At 39.4% G+C, this 17,771-nt stretch overlaps 1 protein-coding gene across 1 annotated transcript in view; it reads right to left on the bottom strand.

Moving 5' to 3' along the window:
• The window catches only part of LOC127427042 (hexokinase-2-like), an 88,627-nt gene that overhangs the window by 52,627 nt on the left and 18,229 nt on the right, over window positions 1-17,771 (bottom strand). Inside the window, exons 2-3 of the mRNA XM_051674364.1 lie at window positions 14,530-14,692; window positions 4,066-4,214 (exon numbers count right to left, since the gene is read on the bottom strand). Of these exons, the coding sequence (XP_051530324.1) occupies window positions 4,066-4,214; window positions 14,530-14,692 (312 nt within the window). The remainder of the gene's footprint in view (window positions 1-4,065; window positions 4,215-14,529; window positions 14,693-17,771) is intronic.

Below are 17,771 nucleotides of genomic sequence, written 5' to 3'. Positions count from 1 at the left end.
TCCTCCATTCAAATTCTGGGGTACATCATCAGTTCTAGTGGAGTTCAGATGGACACTTCCATCTGAATGGATTTTGAATGGAAGTCAATGGGATTTGATTGCTAGGGTGCTCTAAATGTTTGCTAGGGCGTGGCTAAATAGTTTCCAAGTGGATACTTGAAGACTGATTGCTCACCCAAGTAAAAAAAGCCAACTCATGTCTCTAGGACATTCGGATACGAAGATATCCCTCTCAGCCATTTTTAAAGGAAGTCAATAGGGCTGGTTGCTAGTGTGCTCTAAATGGTTGCTAGGGCATGGCTAGCCAGTAACCAAAGTGATTCTTATTGGCTGCTTAATAACCTGACTGAAAAGAGTCAATCCCCAAGTCTCTACGACATTCTGTTCTGAAGATATCCTTCAGAGCCATTATAAATGGAGGTCTATGGGGTGGATGCTAGGGTGCTGTAAATGGTTGCTAGGGCATGGCTACGCCATTTCCAAAATGATATTTAAAGACTGACTGGTAGCCTGATTGAAATGAGCTGCCCCCATGTCTCTACGACATTCTGATTGGGAGATATGATCCGACAAATTTCTTGCATTGACTTGTCACAGTAGGAAAACCTATGGGACTTTTTGAGATGGTTTTGCCCCCCAGGGGTGCACCATACCCCCCATCCCTTAGAAAAGCACGGCACAGGTGTCCTCAATAGGCCGGTCATTTTGACACCTCATTTGTGGGTCTATGTCAAACGGTGCAGTACGAGTTAGGAGCCGAAAAAGTGTACGGAAGAATAATAAGTATATGAGATTATAATAGTGATGCATTGCTTCGCAAGCACCACTAACTAGGTGCATTTCCTAAAGAAATTGTGAGTGGTGCTTGCATGGCAAAACTCGTCATCAAGGGTCTTAGTATACTGCCCCAAGTGAAATGTGCCAACCCACACTTCTCTAAGATGTTATGATGAAGAGATCAGGATGTTGTTCTACGGTTGCTAGGGTCTTCCATTTGGTTGCTAGCCAGTTACCAAGGTGATACTCAAAATGCTTCTTTCTAGACTGAGTCAAATGACCCAACCCAGAAGTCTCTATGATGTTCTAGTGCAGAGATATGCATTTTGCTACTCTGTTGCTAGGGTAGCCCCATCTGGTTGCTTGGCAGTTACCAGGGTGATTCTCAAAAGGCTTCTTGCTACCCTGAGTCAAATAACCCAACCCTGAAATCTCTACGATGAACTGGTGCAGAGATTTGTGTTTTGCTACTTGGTTACTAGGGTGAGCTCATTTGGTTGCTAGGCAGTTACCAGGGTGATACTCAAAAGGTTTTGTGTCGCAAGCGCCACTAATAATAATAATAATAGATTTAAATAGTAGATCAGTAGGTTGGCTCTTTCAAGCCAACCAAATAAATGGTCGTTTACACTGTGGAGGAAGTTTTGAGTTCTGAAATGTGTGTTTTCATAGTACATTAAACTCTTATTTAAAAAGATCAAGGAAAATGTGATTTCTCATTATCTTATCGTTTACTCTGGATATAACCATCTGGCAAATTAATAAATGTAATGTAAATGAACGTCACTTTGATAACAAAGTGTCTGCTAAATAATACAAAAACAACTTAGAAAAATTTATTATATCAAAGAAAGGGTGATAAGCAATGTATTTATGACTGATAATGAAAATTTATTAGATTTAAAGGAGCATATCTGTTTTGTTTGTTGTTTTTTGCCTTCATCTTTTTGTTTAAGGATGCAACCCAAGGAAATGTAGAAAATGATTTAACAGTTTTGCAAACTGTTCCTGGAGCCTCCCAGCACTGCATATTCTGGATGACACTCCCAGTTCAGGTGTCTGATTACACCAATCAGCTAATGAATTAATTCAAATGTGTTAAATAAGGGAGACATCCAAAATGTGCAATACTGGGCAAGCTCCAGAAAGTATTCGATAACACCCTAATGAAATAAACCACTTAAAGAATTAGTTCAGCCAAATAATTCCCTTTTCATTTACTCACCTTTATGCCATCTATAACTCGTATGACTTTCTTTCTTCTGTGGAACACAAACAAAAATATTTTGGTGAAGATATGAGATGTTTTTGTCCATACTGCTGCCTTTATGTCTTTTTTTGGAGCTTCAAAGTATTAGACCCCAGTGACTTGCATTGTGGATAAAAACACCTCATATCTTCGTCAAAATCAGTGGAAGAAAGAAAATCATACAAGTTTGAGACAGCATTAGGGTGAGCAAATGATGAGAATTATCATTTTTAGGTTAACTATTCCTTTTAAGTGTCAAAATATCTCTCAACAGTGAACAAGTTTAGAAGAACATTAAATTAAAATTAAAATGTCTGTCAAAAATATAACATATAAATGTACAAATTGTACACTCGTTTGACATCTACTAGATTTCAGTTGTCTAAGGTCGTAATTTCAGGCAGACAGATGGTGTTTTGTGCTTTGAGAACAGAAGCTTTAAATACATCTTCCTACTGTCATTAAGATGACATTTAAGAGACAATTTAAACTCTTATATCCAAATGATCATTTTCTTTATTTTCAAATCAGTCAAGATCAAAGAAGAGTAACTTCATCTGCAATTTTAGAAGCAAATCCAGCACTGCAGTTTAATTGTTAAACTTGGCCATGTTGTTCTCATCTACAATACAAAGTTGCTTCTAAAATGTTAAATCTTAAATTACATTTCTTTTGAAGAGGCCCTGAGATGTTTTGTTCATTGGGGTTAATTGGTTACTGTTAAGTCCCTGGACGTATTTTTAAGTATCCTTATTTGTGATCATTTGTATCTTTTCATTGTGGAGGTTCTGATTTGTAGATATCCTTTTTACCCATTTTGAATGGAAGCCTATGAGTTTGGGTTGCTAGGGTGCACTAAATAGTTGCTAGGGTGTGGCTAAGTATTTCTTCAGCATGATATGTAAAGGCTATTTTGAGGAAAATAAGCCAAAATTGAAGTCTGTACAATGTTGTGGTGCAGAGATATGGGCTTTGCAATATGGTTGCTAAGGTAAGCACATGTTTTTGCTAGGCAGTTGACAGGGTGATACGAAGAAGGTTGCTTGCTGTCCTGAGTCATACAAGGCAACAATGAAGTCTAAACAACATTCTGATCCGGAGATATCCATCTATGCGATTTTGAATGGAAGTCAATGGGATTTGGTGGATAGGGTGCTCTAAATGGTTGCTAGGGCGTGGCTAAATAGTTTCCAAGTGGATACTTGAACTTTCAGATGGGGACTTTATCAATAGCTGGGTTTCATCTAAATGTATTAAGTGCATTTCTAAAAATTAGACTCAAAATACGAATCGTTGCACATTTCCATCCACTATGTCATGCGCATTATTATGAGGGAGCCCGCCTTGTTTTGATGGAGCAGCTGAATGAACTCCTGGCTTTGGGGAAAAGTTTGCAGGATTGGAGCAATTATACCTCGTTTTATTAAATGCTGCCAGGAGACACCACAGAATAAGTGTAATATCTGATATGAGGGCTGAAATTGATGCGATGCCCATAAGCTGCCAGCCTCCGTATACATTGGAGCGTCTGCTCTCAAACTGTTCTGGTGGATTTTTTTTGGACCCACTTTAAAGGCCAGCTGTGGGTTAAACACTTCAGAATGCCAAGGGCTATGCATGAAGAATTGTGTGCCAAGTTCGGATCATTTGTTGGGCCAGTCACAACAAGCATCACAGCGCACTCATAACACATGCACAAATGGTCAAAACACGTCATCATTTGGCAAATAAACTATTTCCATCACCTTAATGTGCATTTTAACTAATGTGAAAGTCTAGAAAATCCACCTCCTCCAAGCGCATTACGTTTTATGCGAATTTTGATTTTGTTTGCATATCAAGCATTTCCATTCAAGATTTCTTATGCAAAATTTGAAAGTTGTTGGATGGAAAACCAGCTAATAATTTATCAATAGCTCTACAACTACTTGTAAACCTAACCTTTACACAAACTTTTCTGCATGTTTAGATTTTCATTAAGACAATTTTTTGTCTGGTTATTAAGCCATTTTCAAAACTTGTCCCACACACATACTCACCTCTGTTCCACTGCCTCTCATGATGTTCTCTGGAATGGCATAGATCTGGTTCTCCATCTCCACCGTCTGCTTTCCGTTACTAGACACCTTCACAAGCAGAACCCGGAAATTGGTTCCACCCAAGTCTAGGGCCAGGAAGTCACCCGTTTCTAAAAGCAAAACCAAGAGCTAAAATTACAGATGGATTCAAAAGCTTGAGTCCACATTGAAAATCTGGGATTCAGAATCTAATTTGTAAAGTTTTGTTCTGAGTTTTGAAAGTTAAATTATGTTTTCATTCAATCTTGCATTGAACTTATTTCAAAAGATCAAGGAAAATTGGATGGCCCATTTAAATTATACCTTTAATGTTTGCATTCAAGCAGCACCGAGCAGTGTTCTGACAGATGTGACCTTAGTACACAGCCTAATTTCCATCCACTTTTCACGCTATTTTGTTATCGACAAAGTGAAAATGCATTTTCCCTCTTCTGCCTGTTTCCATTCAAATGGCCTTTTATCGATAAAAATGGTGTGGGTGATGACGTCATGCCTAAAAAACACTTCGCCACAGAAGTTTTGGTTTATCGCAAAAGAAATCTGCCCTTAAGCCGTTTCCATACAGAAATGTGTGTTTCGCCCCTAATGTTTTTTCCTCCGAAGTGTTGGTAAAATTGGGAGAGTATTGAGACAATTCATTGAAATTAGCCTGCTTACTGTCATTTTAATTTCACAAGTAAATGCAATCAGAAGACGAGGAATTGCAATCAAAAGGGAGCTGTTGCCCTTCTGATAGGACAGTAATATTGGTCCTGATGTTGCACCTATTGCAGGTTGCCACCGGTTCCGACCCGAAAGCGAATCATCATGGCCCTTTTCAAGCTGGCAACCTGCACCAAGTAGTCGGAAACTTTTGGTCTTAGTATAAGGACCATCCATCGATGTGTATATTGATGCGGTGTAATATCCGGGTTTACATATGAATAATTCCTGATATTCAATCGGCTATTTTATTTTTATTTTATTTGTCATCTCAAAATTAATTTTAGCGTCATAATGCAATTTACACTTTCTGAAGAAGCTCAGCAAATGCGATCCAAGGTAAAGGGTTAGCTTTAAAATATTTAAAAGTTTTAAAATGTTCTAAAGCTCATTTTCTGAAAGTGAACTCTGCATTGGACAAATAGTCCTGATAGTTTATAGTCTTGAAAAAAGTGTTGAATAATCAGTCATTCAGCCAACTTTTTTCGTCTTCATAACAGGGTAAGGCTAATTTAAGTTTGTGTAAAGGAAAGTATATAGGCCTAACAATATAATTTTTTTGTTTGGTAATTTATTTTTTTGATCTAATGCTTTATTCGTTGGGTAATTTATTTTATTTAATACAGGGAATTTTGCTGGCATTTTTTTCTAAAGTAAGCTGAACAATCATTTTATAGAATTGGGCTATATGTTAGTGTTCCAAAAAAGCACGCTGAAGCTTTTCTCCTAGTATTGTATTTATTTTTAATTTAAAACATCTTTGTGCATAGAAATATGTTTTGTGTATTGTGGGTCTTGACAAAGTGTTTCCAAATCAGTTTTTTCGTGACATCTGAAATATCGACATAGAGTTTATGCGCTAGAGTTAAACGGAAAAATATTATGTCGACACTAAAATTTTTGCGACAATTTGTGTTTCCATCAGCTTTATCTTGATGCGCTAAAACTTTTTTCCGCAAAAAATCCTTAGATGGAAACTTAATGTCAGTAGAACTTCAGACTGCATGTCCATGACCCTGACAACAGCGCAAAATAAACACAAAGCACAAAATACCCAGCTCAAAACAAGATTTGCAAAAACACCTTAAAATTAAATGACATTATCTCTAGTCATGTCAAGTCATTTATCTGTATAGCACTTTTCACAATACACATTTCAAAGCAGCTTCACAGAAAATTATGCTGCAATGTATTAAATGTCTTAGAGAAATTTAGCAGTTTAACTGAAAAACATCATCATTGAAAGAGCAGGCCAAAGGCGTGTCAAGGAACCCAAAACCCCGTACAGCATGAATAAAATGACAATATCAGTTATGAGTAACTGAGTGTTATTACATGTGATAATTGAGTAAACGGAGTAGATTTTTAGTGGGTAATGTCTGAAACTAAAGGATATTGATTGAACTGCAAGATTAATGATAATGTTTCTTTGAAATCCATCCTGAATTGACTGCGGAAATGCACGTAGATGCAGTATCCTTCGTTATTTGGCTGGTAAATGCTTTGGTTGGCAGTAATTTATTGTCCCAAAAGCATCATAAGCCTACAGTCATGTGAAAAAGTATTTAACCCCCTACCTGATTTTTGTGTAATTTTCATACTAAATTGTTTTAGATCTTCAAATGAGATATAACATAAAACAAAGGCAAGCTGAGTAAACACAAAATACAGTTTTCAAATATATACACTGGTGGACAAAAATTTGGAATAATGTACAGATTTTGCTCTTATGGAAAGAAATTGGTACTTTTATTCACCAAAGTGGCATTCAACTGGTCACAATGTATAGTCAAGACATTAATATTGTGAAAAACTACTATTACAATTTGAATTTTTTTCTTAAACTACTTGAGTTCTCATCAAAACAAATTTTGCAGATCCTTGCCATTCTAGCTGTCAGTTTGTCCAGATATTCGGTGACATTTCACCCCACGATTCCTGTAGCACTTGCCATAGATGGGTCTTGTCGAGCACTTCTCACGCACCTTACAGTCTAGCTGATCCCACAAAAGCTCAATGGGGTTAAGATCCATAATACTCTTTTCCAATTATCTGTGTTTCTTTGCCCACTCTAACCTTTTCTTTTTGTTTTTCTGTTTCAAAAGTGTTTTATTCTTTGCAATTCTTCCCATAAGGCCTGCACCCCTGAGTCTTCTCTTTACTGTTGTACAAGAAACTGGTGTTGAGCGGGTAGAATTCAATGAAGCTGTCAGCTGAGGACATGTGAGGCATCTATTTCTCAAACTAGAGACTCTGATATACTTATCCTCTTGTTTAGTTGTACATCTGGCCTTCCACATCTCTTTCTGTACTTGTTAGAGCCAGTTGTCCTTTGTCTTTGAAGACTGTAGTGTACACCTTTGTATGAAATCTTCAGTTTTTTTGGCAATTTCAAGCACTGTATAGCCTTCATTCCTCAAAACAATGATTGACTGATGAATTTCTAGAGAAAGCTGTTTCTCTTTTGCCATTTTTTACCTAATATTGACCATAAGACATGCCAGTCTATTGCATACTGTGGCAACTCAAAAACAAACACAAAGACAATGTTAAGCTTCATTTAACAAACCAAATAACTTTCAACTGTGTTTGATACAATGGCAAGTGATTTTCTAGCACCAAATTAGCAATTTAGCATGATTACTCGAGGATAAAGGAGTTGGAGTGATGGCTGCTGGAAATGGGGCCTGTCTAGATTTGATCAAAAATGACTTTTTTTCAAATAGTGATGGTGCTGTTTTTTACATCAGTAATGTCCTGAATATACTTTGTGATCAGTTGAATGCCACTTTGGTGAATTAAAGTACCAATTTCCTTCCGAAACAGCAAAATCTGTACGTTATTCCAAACTTTTGGCTGCCAGTGTATATATTTTTTATTGAAGCAAAAAAGTTATCCAACACCTACATATCACCTGTGTGTGAAACTAACTGGTCCCTTAAACTTAATAGCTGGTTGTGCCACCTTTTGCAGCAACAACTGCAACCAAACGCTTCTGATAACTGGAGATCAGTCTTTCACAACGCTGCGGTGAAATTTTGGCCCACTCTTTGCACAACTGCTTTAGTTCAGCCACATTGGAGGGTTTGAGCATGAACTGCCCATTTAAGGTCCTGCCACAGCATCTCAATCGGGTTCAAGTCAGGACTTTGACTAGGCCACTCCAAAACTTTAATTTAGCTTCTTTTGAGCCATTCAGAGTTGGACTTACTCCTATGCTTTGGATCATTGTCTTGCTGCATAATACAGTTGCACTTGAGCTTCAACTCACGAACTGATGACCAAACATTTGCCTTTAGGATTTTCTGGTAGAGAGCAGAATTCATGTTTCCCTCAATTATTGCAAGTCACCCTGGCCTTGAGGCAGCAAAGCATCCCCACACCATCACACTACCACCATCATGCTTGACCATAGGTATGATGTTCTTTTTGTGGAATTCTGTGTTTGATTTACACCAGATGAAATGGGACCCGTGTCTTCCAAACAGTTCCACTTTCAACTCAAGTCCACAGAACATTCTCCCAAAAGGTTTGAGGATAATCAAGCTGCATTTTGGCAAAATTCAGACGAGCCTTAATGTTCTTCTGTGTTAGCAGTGGTTTTCGCCTCACCACTCTTCCATTGATGGCATTTTTGGCCAGTGTCTTTCTGATAGTGGAGTCATGAACAGTGACCTTTACAGATGTGAGAGAGGCCTGCAGTTCCTTGGATGCTGTCCTTGGCTTTTTTGTGATGGATGAGTCGTCGCTGTGCTCTTGGAGGAATTTTGGAAAGTCTGCCACTTCTGGTTCTCACTGTGGTTCTTTGGAGTCCCAGAGCCTTTGAAATAGCTTTGTAACCCTTCCCAGACTAATGTATTTCAATCACCTTTTTCCTCATCATTTCTGGAATTTCTTTCAACCTTGGCATAGTGTGCTACTGAGTGAGACCTTTTAGCCAACTTCTTGCTGCTGACAAATTTCTATTTAGATATTGATTTGATTGAATAGGGCTGGCAGTAATCAAGCCTGGGCATGTCTAGTCCAGCTGAACCCTATTATGAATGCAGTTTCATAGATTTGGGGGATTTAGTAACTAAGGGGCCAAATACTTTTTCCACACAGGCCCAGTTGGTATTGGATAACATTTTTGCTTCAATAAATAACATTTATCATTTAAAAACTGTATTTTGTGTTTACTCAGATTGCCTTTGCTTTATGTTAGATTTTGTTTGAATTTTTGAAACAATTTAGTATGAGATATTAGACCACTGGCGGCATTGGTCTCTTCAATCAACTTGTGGTGCTTTTGGGAAACGCAGCGCTGGCCGATATATCTGTCTATCACTAATGATGACAAGGGATATTATTAAAATGGCATAATACACTATTTTTGCAGCATATAATAAGTTTACTGCACAGTACGCTTATTTTCTGTTAATGTGACTTTATGACCACACCACCATATTTGTATCCCATAAACCTTCATTGTGTTGAGAAGTGGGATGCAACAAAACTCAGCGAATTTAATGAACATTTAAATGTTGATAAAGTGATATTGCTTTTTATTAACCCAACCAGTAAGAGTTATTCTTATAAGTGCTATATGGCTTCTTATCGCCAAACTTGTCGGCGAACTGAAATGAATCGTAGATGTAATATGTAAATGTAGTCAAGTCAATTTTGGCAATATTCGGAATCGGGATCAGAATCAGAATGAGCTTCATTGCCAAGTGTTCATGCGTACACGTGTTCACGCGTTTTTTTTTTTTTTTGGGTGATAGGAGAAACAAGTGCACACAGAACATTACAGAGAGACACACAATATAAAACAAGGTATGATTATAAATGGACATCCAAAAAAATAGGACATATAACATAGAATGGCATATGTACATGTGCAAGTGGTAATGTATGTGCAAGGTAGGGGTATGTGCATTTATTGAATTAAATATGAGTGAATTTACAAATGTACATGACATACAGGTATTTATATATTATTACACTATGGGAGTGCTGAAGGCAGTTTAATTGTTCATGTGGTAAATGGCCTGAGGGTAGAAACTGTTCTTGTGCCTGGATGTCCTGGCGCTCGGTGCTCTGTAGTTCATTTCAAAGAGGGAGTGGGCAGGGTGTGTGGAGTCCAGAGTGATTCTACCTGCACGTTTCCTCACTCTTGAGACGTGCAGGTCTTGGAGGGTGGGCAGGGGGCACCAATAATCCTCTGACTGTCCGTTGTAGTTTCCTACTGTCTGATTTGGTGGCTGAACCAAACCAGCCAGTTATAGACGTACACAGGACAAACTCAATGACAGCCGAGTAGAACTGTGTCAGCAGCTCCTGTGGCAGGTTGAACTTCCTCAGCTGGCGAAGGCTGGCGATATTTGTGCTAGTCTCAGCCTCAGGCGGCACGCCCACAGTCTGTGTATTAACAGTCTGATGCTTATAGCACACAAAATTTGAAACGCTTTCTCAGTCCAGTCAGACCATATCTGACTGGCTGACTTTTACAGGATTTCCGAGAGCTTAGTTTGCGCTAGTCCAGGTGGAAGCACAAGTCGTGTACACAAGGTTCCGTGTTGATACAATGAGTGCTTTTGAGGACGAAATAATCACAGATATTGCCCAAGTTTGCCAGGTTAGTCACATCAACTCTTTTAAAGATATTCAGCGTTTGGTTTGAGGCACGTAGCAGAAAGACAAATGGATATCCATGAGCAGAGCTGTATATTCTGCTTTGTTTACTTATGTCTGTGAAATACTCTAATGAGGTTCTGTGCTGTACTTAAACTCGCAACACATTTTCCACTATTTTCCTGTGTTTTCTGTGCAATCGCTCGCAGAGACTTATTTTCCCATGCTGGTCTTTTATTATGGTTTGTATGGTGACAAACCCGGCAGTGACTGGTCGCTTTACATGTCAGTTAGATGGCTTTTCCTGCCTTAGTGAGACATTAACATTCTTTGTCAATGTTAGCTGCGATAGACCCTAGACCTTTGCTGTTTAAGTCAAAGGTCTGGCTACGCAATACTATATTTGTGCTGACTTCAGAGCTGCATAATCTTTCCTGAGACCTGGTATATAGATCAAAAGCAATGATGGATGTTTCTTGGAGTTTTTCCATTCACCGTCATTGCCTTGTTCAGCTGACGGTCATACATATGGTGGCTGTGAGGAAAAAGTCATGAAAATACCATCTTTGTGTTAGTACGTATGGTTGTAGTATGGACAGTGGAAAACGCTGACATTTGTTGTCATTTCACGCCATAACGTACTTTGTTAACTTTATTGTTAGCACCCGAAACACTTAAGATGGCAGCCCATGTTGTAGTGGCATTGTTGTGCCTGCTACCCACTGATAGTGTTATTACAAGATAAATGTTAGGGCCCCAGTCTGATCAGCTTAGGTTTTGTTTTGTTCTGTCTGTTTTTTTGTTTTTTTTCCCTCCCCTTTTGTGTTTTGTTTTGTCAGCCATGTGCTGGCAGTGTCATGGGGTTTCCCTGCAAGGGTGATCTCCATGTTTGCTTGTCACCACAATCAGCCTCACCTGTTCCTCTTTTCCCCTGATTGGTTTGCTCTCTATTTAATCTCCTCATATGTGTTGTCCTGTGCCAGATCATTGTTTGCCTCAATGCTTTCGACATCCAGCTCCACGTCTGTTGATCCTGTCGGCTTGTCTGTTTCATGTTTTTGTTTTTCCTTACCCTGCCTGGTTGACATCTCTCTCCGTTTGCCCTGCTACCTAGACTGCCCGGTGTTTGATCGCTGTCTGGCTCTTACTGCCGTTCCATCCCCGGGCTGATATTGTTTGGCCTAGGCTCAGCTCTGCTGGTAACCACCTCTGCCTGTCTCAGTCTGTCTCTGTTACCCTGGGTTGGCTTCTCTGGTCCTCACCCCTGGCCAGCCTTACTGCCTTTCTCTGCACACTCCTGCCTCAAGCTACTGGCCTTGGGTTGCTCCTGCCTGCCTTACCTCCAGCCAGTTGGTACTGTTTTCCTCTGGGTCCCTAACAGTCCCAGTTATTTCACTCAGAACTTTTCTGTTTGCCATTTGCCAGTAAAGACTTTTTGTTTTCACTGCAACTGGGTCCTCTTTTCCTCAGAATTGCTGTCTGGCGAAGGAACATTAGGACAATTACATATCAGAACGTACGTGGAACATTTTTTTGCATACGCAGTAAGGGGATGTAAGCGTTTCATACGTTTCAGTGTGGATGAGAAACTTTTGGAAAACACTCTAAAACAGCAGTGTGGATGGAAAGCATTTAGAGGATAAATTCCATTTTCAAACGTATCTGGATTGATGTGGACGTAGCCTTAATGAGATTTCAATTGCAAGAAAAACAATGTTTTTGTAAGTATTTGTTATTCTGTATAAAAGGCTCTGATTTGCAATTGCATTTTTATACACATCGGACCAAAAATGTTAAATAGAAAACGTAATGTAATTTGAGTACACCTAAGTGGAATGCTGTAGTTGAAACTTCACGATTAGTTAATTGCAGCAGTTGTAATTGTAATCTCGATTATTTTTTTAGATTAATTGTGCAGCCCTAGCACACTGAAATAAAAACAACAACGCAGCAAAGATCTTTCGACATCAGAGAAAAGGCATTGGAGCCTTTGTAAGAACCTTTGCATTTTTGGAGAAGAAAATTGCTTAAAACTATAGGCTATTTATTACAAGAGGAAAAAACTAAAGTATCTCTGCAAGAGTGAAATGGAGAACTGAAAAACAATGGTCATTGGAAGTAGTACAAAAAGAAAAGTGGCAGAAAATATAACGATATCTCCAACCATCACATCATGACAGGTTAATAACGTTCCTGAGTAAGCAAGCACAGCAAACATTTAGATGTGCACCCATCCTTGTCTCGCAGATCAGTTCCCTTGGCAACACTTCCTAGTGCACCCACATGCCTACAGTGCTGACTACTATTCTCTATGAAGGCATTCTTTTTAGGAACACAACTACAGTTATTGTTCTCACACCCTGCCTGAGACTCATCTGAGTGCACACAGGAAAACACCCTCAGACACCAGGGAACACGCTGATTTGGTGTCATTCATAGGGACAAACACACACACGTACACAAAAACATCAACACAGTGATCAGTGATAAAAACACACCTGTAGAGCTGGATCAATATTTCCTTCAGCTCACAACACAAGGAGGTCATAATTGAAATGTGTTCAACAGCAAGCTAGCTTGTTCTGGGTCACGCCAAGGACAACACTATACACCCATGTTGACTAGATCCGCTAGGAATCTGACTCCCGCAGACCTCCGACATTTCTGCACAACAATATCCTAACAATATTCTACTCCTGGCTGCTCTTTGCCTGTTTGTTTATTGGTTTTTCGTCATTAGAATTCCATTTTGATGGATTTTGATTAGAAATGTTGTTTACACACAATGGGTCTAAAAGTATTTGAACACACATAAAAATGTATCAATGTCACTGCATGAGATAAAATACCAAACTGGCACCTTTTTTTTTTTTTTTTTTTTTTTTAAAGGAAGCACAAGCATACTTTTAGGCAAAATATTTCACAAAAAATATATTTGTAAGGTTTTAAATGACAAAGCAATAGATATCATGTTCAAAATATAGGCAAAAAGTATGTGAGCCTAATGCTAGTGATGGTAATCGTAAGGAATTAAACGGTTCCAGTTTCAGTTCCAGTTAGTTCACACAAATGAATTCTCTCATCATTTACTCACCCTCATGCCATCCCAGATATGTATGACTTTCTTTCTACAGCAGAACAAATATTTTTTAAGAATATTTCAGCTCAGGTGAATTGTGACAAATTGTAATGCTCCAAAAGCACATTAAGGCAGCATAAAAGTAATCCATAAATCTCCATGTCTTCACAAGTGATATGATAGGTGTGGGTAAAAAACATATATATTTATTCTTTTTCTCCCAATTTGGAATGCCCAATTCCCAATGTGCTTTTAAGTCCTCATGGTCGCATAGTGATTCGCCTCAGTCCGGGTGGTGGAAGATGAATCCCAGTTGCCTCTGCAACAGTCAACCTGTGCATCTTATCACGTGGCCCGTTGCCACGAAGACATAGTGCGTGTGGAGGCTTCACGCCATCCACCGCGGCAACCATGCTCAACTCACCACATGCCCCACCGAGAACTAACCACATTATAGCGATCACGAGGACGTTACCCCATGTGATCGCTATAATCGATCACATGGATTATAGCGACCTAGCAACCGGGTCAATTTGGTTGCTTAGGAGACCTGGCTGGATTCGGACTAGCGAGCTAGTGAACTCCAGGGGTGGTAGCCAGCGTCTTTTACCACTGAGCAACCCAGGCCCCCAAAACAGATCAATATTAACTCCTTTTAACTCTGTGGAAAATTGCAGCAACAGATAATATTACTGGATAAATAAGAAAGTCAATATATTTATAGCAACTTACCTCAATAATAACACTAAGTTTAAAGGCACAGACTTCTGAAGGTAACTATTCACCCATTTTGCATCTTCGCTTGCATACTTGCGTAAAGTGTGTTTCTGGCCCAAGTCTTTTCCTGACATCTAATGCAGTACCCTGATTAGTAGCTCAGTTTAACAGGTAAGTTCACAGTAAACATTGACGGATAATCAACTGTACTTTCTGTTCTTGTTATGAAGAAGAACGACTACATTTCTCATTCTTTTATTACCTCTCTAAATGTTTAAATCTCATGTAATGTTTGATAAAGGATGTGAAATCACCTGTTCCATCGGGTGTGGAGCGGACAAAGGTGGGCAACATCTTGACAGCTGCGGTCGGGTTAGTGTCTCTGCCTAGACCTTTATCCATCTCCCTCCTGAACCGCCTTGAAATGTCCATCAGGTTCTCCTCAGACAGCCGCATGTGATAAAGGTACTTATCCACCTGAGAAAATCAGACAAACAGTGAATATCTGATGCACTTGTTTGGTTCGTTCAAATCAAGCCTATATTAAATTCCATCACTCTCAAAGCTACAGTTCAATTCTGATACTGTCAATACAAGAGCTCATAGTTCATCCACTGTTGACAAAAATTCACCTCTGTTTGATTAGATAGCCCATTTAGTTTTCAGGATATAAAGGCTAAACCTTTTCTTTATTTCTATTATCTGGCCAGTGTTGGGTAAGTTACTCAAAAAGTAATCCATACAAACTATTATTTTATTGATTTACAAACTATTTATTTACTTTTATTTTTTTAAGTTATTTAAACTTTCACAGAAAACTTTTGCTCAGCAAATTTAAAATAATATCTATATTTCTTATAAAGACAAAAACACTCAAATCCACATGCTTCTCCCTTACAATGACTTGTTAGTGACTCTTCAGATGTACAGTACATATATTTCATGTTTTATATGTATTCTACATAAATAATATTATTTTAGGAATGTGTAACCCAAGTAATGTACTTATCTTTTTTTTTTTCTCCCCTTTTTCTCCCCAGTTTGGAATGCCCAATTCCCAGTGCACTCTAAGTCCTTGTGGTGACGTGACTCGCCTCTATCCAGGTGGCTAAGGACGAATCTCAGTTGCCTCTGCATCTGAGACAGTCAATCCGCACATCTTATCACGTGGCTTATTGAGCACGTTACCGCGGAGACATAGCGCATGAGGAGGCTTCACGCCATTCTCCGCGGCATCCACACACAACTCACCACGCGCCCCACCGAAAGCAAACCACATTATAGCAACCACGAGGTGGTTACCCCGTGTGACTCTACCCTCCCTAGCAACCAGGCCAATTTGGTTACTAAGGAGACCTGGCTGGAGTCACTCAGCACACCCTGGATTTGAACTCGTGACTCCAGGGGTGGTAGTCAGTGTCTTTATTCGCTGAGCTACCAAGGCCCCCCAGGTAATGTACTTAAAAGTAATTCAGTTGATTAAAAGCCAATAACTGTTATAAGATTACAAGAATTTTAAATTCAAACTTTAAAACCCAACCCCAACATGGTATTCTGCTGTTGTAGCCTATCCGCCTCGAGGTTTGATGTGTTGTGCATTCTGAGATGCCATTCTGCTTAGTAAAGTTGCACAGAGGGGTTATCTGAGTTACCGTAGTCTCTGTCAGCTCGAAGCAGTCTGGCCATTCTCCATTGACCTCTCTTATCAACAAGGCATTTTCGTCCACAGAACTGCCGCTCACTGGTTGTTTTTTGTCTTACGCACATTTCTCTATACACTCTAGAGACTGTTATGGGTGAAAATCCCAGGAGATCAGCAGTTACAGAAACTCAAACCAGCCCGTCTGGCACCAACAATCATGCCACAGTCTAAATCACTGAGATCACATTTTTCCCCATTCTGATGGTTGATGTGAACATTAACTGAAGCTCCTGATCCAGTCTGCATGATTTTATACATTAAACTGCTGCCACATGATTGGCTGATTACATAATCACATGAACAAGTAGATGTACAGGTGTACCTAATAAAGTGGCCGGTGAGTGTAGGGTATGATAATGGCAAACTACCATGATACTAATAACATTTTGTAGTATGCTGCATGTACTACTGCAAAATGTGATAAACAAATATAATGTTTGGCAAAATAACTGTTTATTGTAGAGAAAACTGGACACTATTCACTGAATTAAACATTCACTGAGGTCATGTGACAATGTAGCATTCTACTGTTTGAGACATTTATCATTGCATACTACATACTATTTCACATAATATTTTATATACTGCACAGTAAGCAGTACAAAAGCATTCCATTCCAAACACGGCCATGTATACAAACATTAAAAAAGGTGTTTAAACTACAAAAATAAAACTACATTCATTAGCATTGTCTTATAATAATTGTGAAACAGACAAATAACTTAACATTTGATAGTGTACAACATCCAGTCACTAATAATGAATAGGCTCTGGCACTCTGCCTGGCAGTACCAGACACAAAGATCTAGTCTAGAGCTGCCTTTCTTTAAAAGCCAGGAGTAATATGAGACTGTCAGGTCATTATCACCATTCTGATACCAGATGAAGATCCTTTCACAAGAAAGGGAAGCTAAAATTTCCCATACCACATTTCAATCAAAGTTCAAATTGTGATTTCAAAATAGAAGCTCCCAAAAGTCATTATATCAGATAAGGATAGAGCTGCTTTAAACGACCTCCTTATAGATTGTAAAATAAATGTAGTTCTCTCCAGAGTCTGTGGCAGTACTACTGTGGGGAGATTAAAGCTGAAGTGTGGAGGAGTCACGTGACGCCATGCGAGGTTCGGATGTGTGAACGGCGAGCTCTGCGCACTTTGCTAGTTTTAGCACTAGCAATGTCATAAACCGGTGAGATTTGATACTCTGTTCCATAACTGTTCTAGGAGGACAATATGTCAAAGAATTCAAAATCCTCGGGATCTGGAGACATTAAAAGACACTTACGTGCTCAAGCTGACACCCCGGCGGAGGCCTCGAGCCAGGGAGCTGATATGGTCAGAGAAATTAGGGAAATTCAGCAAGAAATTTTGAACGTCAGCAATGCTGACGAAGGACGTTGCTGACTTGGAGGACCTTGCTGTAATACATTGATCGATCACTGCCATGGAGACGAAATGTGGTCACAAGAGTGGGGGATGTCGAGAAACAGATCGATTATCTGGAGTCATCAGAGAGGGAATTATCTGCTAATCCGCTAGCGACCAAGGTGGATTTGGAGCATGTCTGGGAGAAGTTGGAAGACATGGAGAATCATAGCCGGCGGAATAACATCTATATTGTTGGAATTCCTGAGGCTGAAGAGGGTCAGGATATGGTGAAATTCCTGGACGGGCTCTTTCTGAGATTGCTCGACATAACAGGCCATAAGCTGGAAATCTAGCGAGCTCACAGGGTTCCGGCTCGGCGATTTGCTGAGGGAGACAGGCCCTGATCAATTCTGGCCAAATTTCTGAGATCATCCGATAAAGATCTCGTGTTACGCGAGGCGAGGAGTAAAGGAAGGCTTTCTTGG

The sequence above is a fragment of the Myxocyprinus asiaticus genome, chromosome 3 (assembly GCF_019703515.2).
Source record: "Myxocyprinus asiaticus isolate MX2 ecotype Aquarium Trade chromosome 3, UBuf_Myxa_2, whole genome shotgun sequence".
NCBI lineage: Eukaryota > Metazoa > Chordata > Actinopteri > Cypriniformes > Catostomidae > Myxocyprinus > Myxocyprinus asiaticus.
This window is presented reverse-complemented; position numbering and strand designations above follow the sequence as displayed.